The sequence below is a fragment of the Vicia villosa genome, unplaced genomic scaffold (assembly GCF_029867415.1).
Source record: "Vicia villosa cultivar HV-30 ecotype Madison, WI unplaced genomic scaffold, Vvil1.0 ctg.001509F_1_1, whole genome shotgun sequence".
In the NCBI taxonomy this organism is placed as follows: domain Eukaryota; kingdom Viridiplantae; phylum Streptophyta; class Magnoliopsida; order Fabales; family Fabaceae; genus Vicia; species Vicia villosa.
Genome location: NW_026705644.1, coordinates 340,552 through 349,952, shown reverse-complemented (window position 1 = coordinate 349,952; position 9,401 = coordinate 340,552). Strand labels below are relative to the sequence as shown.

At 33.3% G+C, this 9,401-nt stretch overlaps 1 protein-coding gene across 3 annotated transcripts; it reads left to right on the top strand.

Moving 5' to 3' along the window:
* The first annotated feature begins 5,027 nt into the window (after positions 1-5,027).
* LOC131635545 (uncharacterized) lies at positions 5,028-6,520 on the top strand. Of its 3 annotated transcripts, none has more exons than XM_058906168.1 (2): positions 5,028-5,179; positions 5,479-6,520. In XM_058906168.1, exon 2 carries the CDS (start codon positions 5,558-5,560, stop codon positions 6,128-6,130), a length of 573 nt encoding a protein of 190 aa, XP_058762151.1. In that variant the 5' UTR covers positions 5,028-5,179; positions 5,479-5,557; the 3' UTR covers positions 6,131-6,520. The 3 variants fall into 3 exon arrangements, with proteins under 3 accessions (XP_058762151.1, XP_058762153.1, XP_058762154.1); XM_058906170.1 differs by having other exon boundaries at positions 5,030-5,171; XM_058906171.1 differs by having other exon boundaries at positions 5,101-5,179; positions 5,465-6,520.
* The last annotated feature ends 2,881 nt before the right edge of the window (positions 6,521-9,401 follow it).

Below are 9,401 nucleotides of genomic sequence, written 5' to 3'. Positions count from 1 at the left end.
AATTTTTATTCATAACCCTCTGGCCAACTATATCCAATGTACTAAAATACCTCTTCAGTTCTTCACTATCTTCTTCTAAATCCAATTGTGTCCCACTATATTCTACAGTGACTTCATGCTCTTCAATGTTTAATTTCTTCTAATACACATGAATCAATTCTAACGGAACAAGCTCTCCTTGTATTTGAAAACCTGCAAGTTGACACTCACAAGGCAACTCATGTGTTGTTATAATAGAGCAAACACAAGCATCTTTATCATAACCAACCAATTTTACCAGTTCCAACTCTTTTACAACATGTTGTATACATTGTCTTGAAACGAAGCCATGCAATTTGGAGTAAAATGGAGTGTTATACCAATGCTCAATGTTGAAAATAATTTTTTGAAATGATACTCTGATTGAACCTAGTTGCAACTTCAACATGGTGTTCATAACATCCCAACTTTTGCATAAACCTCCCCGGCTAGTAGTCAACATATTTTTTAGTCTCCCATGAGCAGACTCAACCCTAAAAAACATAAATACAAAAAGAAGTTATAAATAAATGATTAATATTGTAATACAATCAAAGTCACAACAATGTACATGTTCGTTGTCGTGTTCCTTAAATGAGTAACTCTATTAGTTCATGCATCAAAAACTTTTCTTATAGAGTGTCAATCGTGTTTCGGGCACATACTGAACAAATAAAGGAATATCGGCACATACGACGTCACCATGCTTCAAGTGTTCCACAAACTCAAACTCCCTATTTGAATATATGATTTTGTTCTGTTAGTTATATGGTTTTTGTATTGGCATAATTTTGCTAAAACATGGTTCTTAATTGATGCTGAACAAGATGTTGTAACATCCTGTTCTGCTGTCATAACTGGTTTTACTGATATGTGTGTGGACAGATGTCGTGACATTTTACACCAAAACATCTTGACAGTTCAGACCGGTTTTAAACCTTGAAAGATTTGATTGAAAAATATGAGAATCTGAAATATTCAGATAATCATTACGGACGCAGGCAATCAAGGGATGATTAGGGCAAATGCTCATTAGTCAGATTAGTCTCTGTTTTTAGAAAAATGATTTTTGTGATTCTTTTGGAAAACTAAGATTTTATTAGTCAGAGCTTTTGTAGTTCCCCTTAAAAGGAAAATAAAGAGCCTAGAGACAAAATCTTTTTGGGTGTTAAGCTTTAACAATACTCAACGGATTTTTTAAATGTTAAGCTTTAACAATACTTAACAAGATTTTAAAGGTGCCAAGCTTTAACAATACAAAGCAAGGGTTTAAAAAAAGAGGTTGGTTGAGCTATACAAAACCAAGGGTTGAGTTTAAAAAGGTTAAGGTTTAACAATACAAAACCATTTTAAATCAAGTGGGGTGCAAAGCTTTAACAATACTAAGCACAAAGATAAAAGAGTTGGAAAAGAGATTGAGTACCTTGACAATTTTAGTCAATACCATTCTCATTCCTTTGGATTTTTAGGCAACATCTTAAGCAATCAATCATGGTGAATACCTCAAGTGGTGTGTGCGATATAAAATGCGTATCATGGATATAATCAAGGGCGAGTTTAATAATATCAATGTATAAGCTCAAAGATAAAAGTTTGATGAATAAAAGGATGACATACCTCAAGATAATTTCATGTATGAATGAATATGATGTGATGATGGATATATGTCTCATGCATGTGGAGTTAGTTCAACAATGTATATATACAAATATAATAACATAACCAAATTATAAAGGTACAAAGATGTAAATCAACAAGTATATGTACAAGGGTACAAAAAGAGATTATAGCAACAAGTTATATCAACATGGTATAGCTAAAAATTACAAGATCAAGAGATCACCAATTAGGGTTTTAGGGTTTTATGTACACCTAAACCTAATTAATTTAAAAGTTGGTTAAAACAAAATCCTAAAGGGATAGACTAAGGGAACATGTTAATATTCTCAAGGGGAGTTTGCCCTAACCCTAGTTGATTCACACAAAAGCATATACAAGCTACTTGGTGAAAACTATTAAAATAAATTGATTTTAAAAGTCTTTTAAAAGAATAAACACATGTTTTTGATTTAATTTAAAACGATTAAATAATAGATATTTTTGGGGTTTTAAATTATATTCATAAAATAGACAAGATAAATAAAAAGTGTGTAAAATTTCAAGTCAAAATGATTAAATTTTCTATTTCAAATGATTAATTAAAGATGTGAAAAAAAGCAAAATAAACTAGTGGTAAAAAATTAGGTTTTGGTCCTTATGGGACTTGAACCCATGCTCTTCACTTTACAAGCAAAAAGCTTAGCCACTAGGCCACGCGCTTGTGATAATCATATGGCCCACTCAAATGATAAAATAGTAAAACAAGTCAAAAATGGTTAAAAGGAAATAAAACCACAAAAATGGTAAAAGGGGGGAATCAAACCCACGCCCTTGGCAAGGAAAAACTTAAAACCCACACTTGAACCACTGGGGTAATGATGTAGTCAAGTTTTAAAATGCAAACCATTAAAAATGTAATAAAACACGCTCTCAGAACTTGAAGATGAACTTCATCTTCTTCCTCAAGAATAACAAAATCTGGAAGTCTCAACTCCTTCAAAACTCAATATTTCTCAAAACTGTAAACATGAATCTTGTTCTAAATTCAATCACGATTCCAGAAATGTATCAAACATCAATTTATTTAAACTATAACTCACGAATTTTCTAAAAAATGTTAAGAACATTAATTTTTCAAAATCAAATTAAATGGTATATAAAATGAATAAATGGCAATGTTTTGAGGGCTTCTGACCCTCACATTATTCTAAACAAGATAGAATCCATCTTTATTAAAAAGGATGCAGAAATAAGAGAGTTCAATTTTGAATGTCTTATCTTTAAAAATGGAAATTGAAAGATGCTTTAGAGTACTTCCAAAACTTGTTTGATGATCTGGGAAGCTTCCTTGGATCCTCCTGAGTCTATTCCAATCCCTACTTTGCTTTGAAACTCAAGGAATCTCTCTAAACACCTCAATGTGCAGAGTTTGGACCTTAAGCTTGGCTATGGTGTTTGGATGATTACATTTGAGCAATGATGGTTTATACAAGTTCTATTTTATGTATAGAAGGTGTCTGAAGTAGAAATTTGGAAAGTGCTCGAGCCAATTGAAGGTTTGGTGTTTGAGGTCCAAACTATGCAACAATGGTGGCCTGATGGTGATTTTGTGAAGGGTATCAATGATGAACAACTTCTAAATGATATTTAGAAACTATTTGGATGGTTCTTTGACACAGAAAATGCTTGGAACTCAAAAATGCTAAGTTTATGCAAATGACAAATTTTGGAGTTTCAAGTGGAGTAGTGATTTTGAGAATTTCTGTGTGTTTCATTTCAGAAGCAAAAATCTCTATTTATAGGCACAAATAATGGTTTGGGGGGGATCAGATCATTTGGCTCTCTCAATTTCAAATTTCATGACTTTTCTTGTTTGCGAAAAAATGAGAAATTTATGGTTCCCGTGGTGAAGTACAAGCTTTAAGCATGCCTTAGAGAGATTCTTCTACAGAATGGAGTGTTTCTTGTTGGCTTTGGATTACTTTTGGTGTAGAACAAACAATGTAGAGGCTTAATGCAAGAGTTGTTGGTGATTAAAGTCACTTTACCAAAGTGGAAGTCATGGCTTTATGCTTGAAATTGAATGATTCAATGGGCAATAATCAAAACACTTGGAAAATGGCTCAAAAGAGTGTGTAATCTTCTGATTAGTGTGTGTTAAACAAGTTAGGGGACCTGTTATTTCAGATTTGGTAGATTTATATTGAATTTGCAACTTGGTTTCTTCTTGTTCATGACTTGAAATTCATGAATGGGGGTCCAACTTCAATCCTTTGAAACTTCTAGCTCACAAATGCTATGAAGGAGTTCTAGTACTTTTTGGAAAGCCCCAAAAATCCTCTACAACTTTAATGTTTGGTGTTTCTTCAAATTCATCTTGTATCTTGATGAGAAGTGGCTCTTCAAAGTCACTTACTTTTTGGTAGAAACCTACTTTCTTGAAATTTTTGTAAGTGTTTAGAAAAAGTAGTCAACTTCAAAGCTTCATAACTTAAAAACCATTAATCTTTTGAGAATTTTGTACACATTGAAAAAATTGTAGATCTTGACTTTTTCTTCAAAATGGGTTTTGGGACAAAAAATTTGGCCAAAGGATGAGAAAGTTATGGCCCTTCAAAGTTGAGTAAAAGACATACATTTCTTCATGAAAAAGTCAAAACCCTAATTGTTGACTTTTTGATTCTTGATTGATTTTATTAATTTTTCTTGATCAAATGACTTTAATAAACATATAATCATGATTTTGATCTGCAAAAGTTCATGGTTGACCAAATTCCTCAAAAGTCAGAGATGATCTTGAACAATTGACTTTTTCTAGATGAATTGCATTCTTCTAAGTATCAATTGAATCAGACTCTCCCAACCAAATGAATGATGTGAGTGGATTATAATGAGGCATTAGAGATAATTGAATCATTATTTGAGCCATGAAACCATGCTTTGACCAAAAGTCAACCTCCTAGATGAATTAGGTCGAAAACCCTAATTGTGGACCAAATGAAGTTGAAAGTTGTTGACTTTGAATTGAACCATACTTGGGCTTGGATTTTGATGAGGGGAATCACTTGAGAATATGAGAATGCTTGAGCTCCTTTATGAGCCTCAAAACCCTAATTTGTTTTAGCCTCTTGATCAGTCACCTATCTTGTGAAAGAAACAACAAATAAACAACAATAGAAAAATGGTGTTTTCAGAGATGTTTTCGGAGATGCATCCCCGAAAACACTCCCCATTTGATGTTTTTGGAAATGCATCTCCGAATTCTGGAAAAACTGAAAAAAAAATTACTTCGGAGATACATCTCTGAAGCAGGGGTATTTTAGGGTTTTTAGAGGGGTTCTCCCCCTCGGGGGTTCTAGAAAGAAATTGTCATAACTCATAGGCTTGTTATCACAAAGCCCAATCCACATCTTTGTGAAGAGGCCCATCATACACTAAAGACTCCCTGTGAAATTGTATCACAAACCATTTGGAATTCGCACTCATATCAACGCGCCGGCGAAACAAAAACCTGGCCGGCAAAATCAGGCGGAGCGTCGTCACAGGAAGGAAGGGTGAGAAGGTTCGTTATTTTTCCGGCTTCAGTTTACCCGTTTTACCTTCCACCCTCCCTGTAGTTACATCATAACAGACTAATTTGATTTTTAGGGTTTAGATTTCAGCATGTACTTTGCCTGTATTAACTTATTCATGTTTCATGTTTTTAGCTTTTTATGCTATCTTCATGATGAAATGAACCAATTTGATCCCATATTTATAGTCTACAATGTTTTCGAATTAAGGAGCATAAGCTGTTTGTTTGTTTGTGTCAATGTAGTGCAAAACTGGTTTATGCTTTTGACTGTAGGGATGTTGTTTCAGGATACAGATCAGATACTACTAGCTTGTTAAAACTGCATCGTTTTTCGGCAATTAGTCACCATTTTGATTGAATAAAAACATGAGGATTACTACGTTTTCGAGATATATTCGCCGTCTCCCTCGGCCTAGAGCATTTATGCCTCTGCAATCTCGAGCCTTCCAGCCTGATGTTGCTACTAGAGATTCTAATGCCAGGCCAATTAAGTACAAAATTCCTCAATCTTATGACCCTTATGGCCCTAGACCTTCACCTTCAGACAAAATCGTCCAGCTTGCGGAACGTATCGCAGCGCTATCGGAGGAAGAACGCGGTCATATTATGCCTACTTTGTCGGAAAGATTAAAGCTTCCTAAGCTGGAGCCGATTTCAACTGAAGGCATGGACTTGGGTTCAGACGGCGGTGCTGGGCCAAAGGTTGAGGAGAAAAAGGCAGAGAAGACGGCTTTTGATGTCAAGTTAGAGAAATTTGATGCTGCTGCAAAGATCAAGGTGATTAAGGAGGTGAGAGCATTTACTAACTTGGGATTGAAAGAAGCTAAAGATCTTGTTGAAAAGGTACCAACTGTTCTTAAACAAGGAGTCACAAAAGAAGAGGCTAATACTATTATAAAAAAAATAAAAGCCGCCGGAGGAGTTGCAGTTATGGAGTAGATTTTTCAGTTTTTGGATTAATGGCCTAGATCACAAATTTTTCTTGATGGTGAGTGTGTTTTTAACTTACCATATGCATGGTGAAGTAATGGTTAGAAAAAATTTCTCAGGAGATGAAGTGGATTTAAACTTTCAGAACTGATTGTTGGATAATCTGTTTGAATAAAAAAAAAATCTCTGTCTGAGTTTTTCTGGGTAATCATACTCACTTGTAACTGTTGTTTTAGTTTGACATTTGCAATAGTCACATCTATTTTTACAAATGAAAATTTTCTGGAACATGTAATTTTCATTTTAGTTATTTGAGAATCTTGTGGTTGATATGCCAAACTTTTTTGGTCTTCTATGTAGATTGATGATCTACTTATCTAGAATTGTGCCTTTATTTTTTGTTACACAGCTTTTAATCTAGGCTTCTTCATTCTTCTGGTTATCAATGTTTTTTTTTGTTGACATGGTTCTTTCAGATTATTTCAGTATGGCTTTTTAACTTGGGGCATGTAGATTCTGAGTAGTTTCTGAGTTGGAATTTGAGTGTCACCTTATGATTTGTTGATTGCTGAATAATGAAGGATGACTTGAAATCTGAGTATCATATAGAACACAGTCTTCTTTTATCGATGGTTATCTGCTGATAAAATTTTCTTTTCTTTTCTGCTGTCTTGTGTCTGTCAAATAGGGAATCGATACTCTTGTGATATGAGGTCGATGAAATCTCCCCCTTCGATTGAAAAGAAAAGAAAATAGGTTTACAGTGAAATAAATGGAGAAAGGAGATTTGCTGGGGGAGATTAGGGGCCAGTTTGTTTCGGCTTTAAAAAAATGAATTTTTTTTTTGTATTTTTGAAAATAGATTTTCTAAAACCGTTTTTGAAAATATTACAAATTTTTTTATATTCGTTTTTTCTAAAGTGAAACACTTAATTTGACATCCTATAACATAAATATACATAATTGAAGACCAAAACTTAGTCAAAATCATAATTTTTTCAAAAAGTTATATTTCAAAAATGAGTTTTATGAAAATCTATTTGAAATAGCTTCAAAATTAACTGATTTTTTGAAATTTTGATATTCAAATTTTTTCCCCATAAATAGATGAAATATCTAAAATCACATTCTAAGAATAACTATTCAAACACAATTTTTATTTGAAGCTTTTGTAAAAAGTTTCTTTGTAAAAAATTTTTTCACAAAATTTGGTAACACTATAAAAATTATTTTAAAAAAAAGTCAAAACAAACGGGCCCTAGAAAACATATGAGACATTTTGAGAGAATCCATTCTCTTGTCAAATGGTTAGGTTAGATTAAATTGTGTTCAGAAATGGGCCTTGTTTTGAAAGAAATAATCATAACTTTTTGTCTACTAGACCTCCACAATTTATTAACTTTTTGCCTACTAGAGCTCCACAATAAATTGGTGTCTTGAGAAGAAAATTGAGTTTTTGAGACTGGACAATAATAATGTCAATCAATTAATATATGGTTTTTAGGCAGTTTTTGTTGGAACATCAATTCAGGGCTTAACATGGGGAGTATATATGTTGGGGTTTTTTCTTCTATGCATAACAAATATTTGTGAGAGACACAACACAAACTTACCAAAATGTGAGAGACACAACACAAACTTACCAAAAATCCTAATGAATTTTCATTGTTTGTATCGGTAAATAATTGATGGAATAGAATGGAACATATGGAATCTACTCCATCCATTTTTTTATTTTTTGTTCCATTCAATTTGGGGTGTATGTGATGGAATGAGATATTTAAAAAAAAAAAACCAAACAAGAGATTGAGATCTATATTTCATTCCGCTCTGCTCCATTATGTTCCATCAATTCAAAAATGGCCTAAGATAATAAGTGTATGAGTTCTCTCACTTATAAATGTTCAAGTCTCCATTTTTCTAATCAATGCAAGTCTTTTTCACACTTTGTTTCTCTAAGTTTCCAACTCACACTTGTTATTTTCAACACTTCTCCTCAAGTGTGAGTCTATCAACAATTTTCTCCCTCAAATGAAAGCTCTTTCATCCACATACACTTGTACCACCGGTGACACTCTTCAACGAGACACCTCCTATCCACCACCATGTGAGAAATACTTTCGATACAAATAATTCGATCATTCACTCGAATCAAAAGCTCATGATATCACTGTTAAATCATTAATTTGGAGGATCAACATTTTTTGACTTAAGACTTACCTTATGAGCCACACATTGTGAGAGATTTATCATATATTTACCAAAAAGCATAGAACAATTTGAATCACACTATTAAAATATTTTTGAAGTCATTTTTACTTGCATTATAAATACTTGCTTTTCCTCTTTATTTCATTTTGAAAACTTCTTGTTATCCTTCTTCAATTCTTTCAACCACTCATTTATTTCATTGAAAATTATTTGATGGCTGATCGAGGAAAATTTGAATGTTATTTGGAATTACAATTAGATTAAGGAATAATCAATTGTATGTGATAGAAAATAAAATTTCTTTAGCCACCTCCCTATGGGGGTCACCCCCAGCGAAAATTCCAAAATACCCCTATTTCAGAAGTTCATTTCCAAAAGCGTCTTTTTTTGAAAAAATTGACTTATTTCGGAAGTTCATTTCCGAAAACATTATTTCGGAAGTTCACTTTCGAAATATTGCGATTTCTGCAGATTTATCAAAACACTCCCCCTCCCCCAATCATTTACCCTAAATCAAAACAAAAAGTGGCAAAGGCGAAAATTTGTGCAAACAGAATTCCAAAGCTGCATCAAGGCTCCAATCACACTGTTAAACAACATTCAAAAGCCCTCAATCCTAACACTTTGTAAGTTTTGAAATTTTTAGATATATTATTCAAATGCATGTTATTTAGGGTTTTAATTGCATAAATGATATATGGTTAGGTTGTTAGTAGTATTTAGGTTGTTTAGAAGCATTTTGATTTTGTTTGAAGTTTGGTTTAGGGGTCTGCCATGGAAGTTGCAGAAAACTCCATCGCAGGGATGTTTCGGAAGTTCATTTCCGAAAACACCTCCATTCCAGTTTTCGGAAATGAACTTCCGAAATGTATCAGAAGTTCAAATTTTTTTGTTTTTTATTTTGTCTCGCATATTAATCGATTTCAATTGTTTACAGGAACATGTCAGACAATCAACCAGCACGCGGACTGCGTCTTCTAGAGAGGGTAGGGAGTGTGCGTTTTAATTTGCAAGTACTTTATTTTTAACGCCTTTGTTTATTGTGCCTGTTTCTTTGAAGTTTGTGTCC

What these genes read in the sequence shown, in the direction of transcription:
- LOC131635545 (XM_058906168.1), top strand. Translation starts at nt 5,558, where the DNA reads ATGAGGATTACTACGTTTTCGAGATATATTCGCCGTCTCCCTCGGCCT.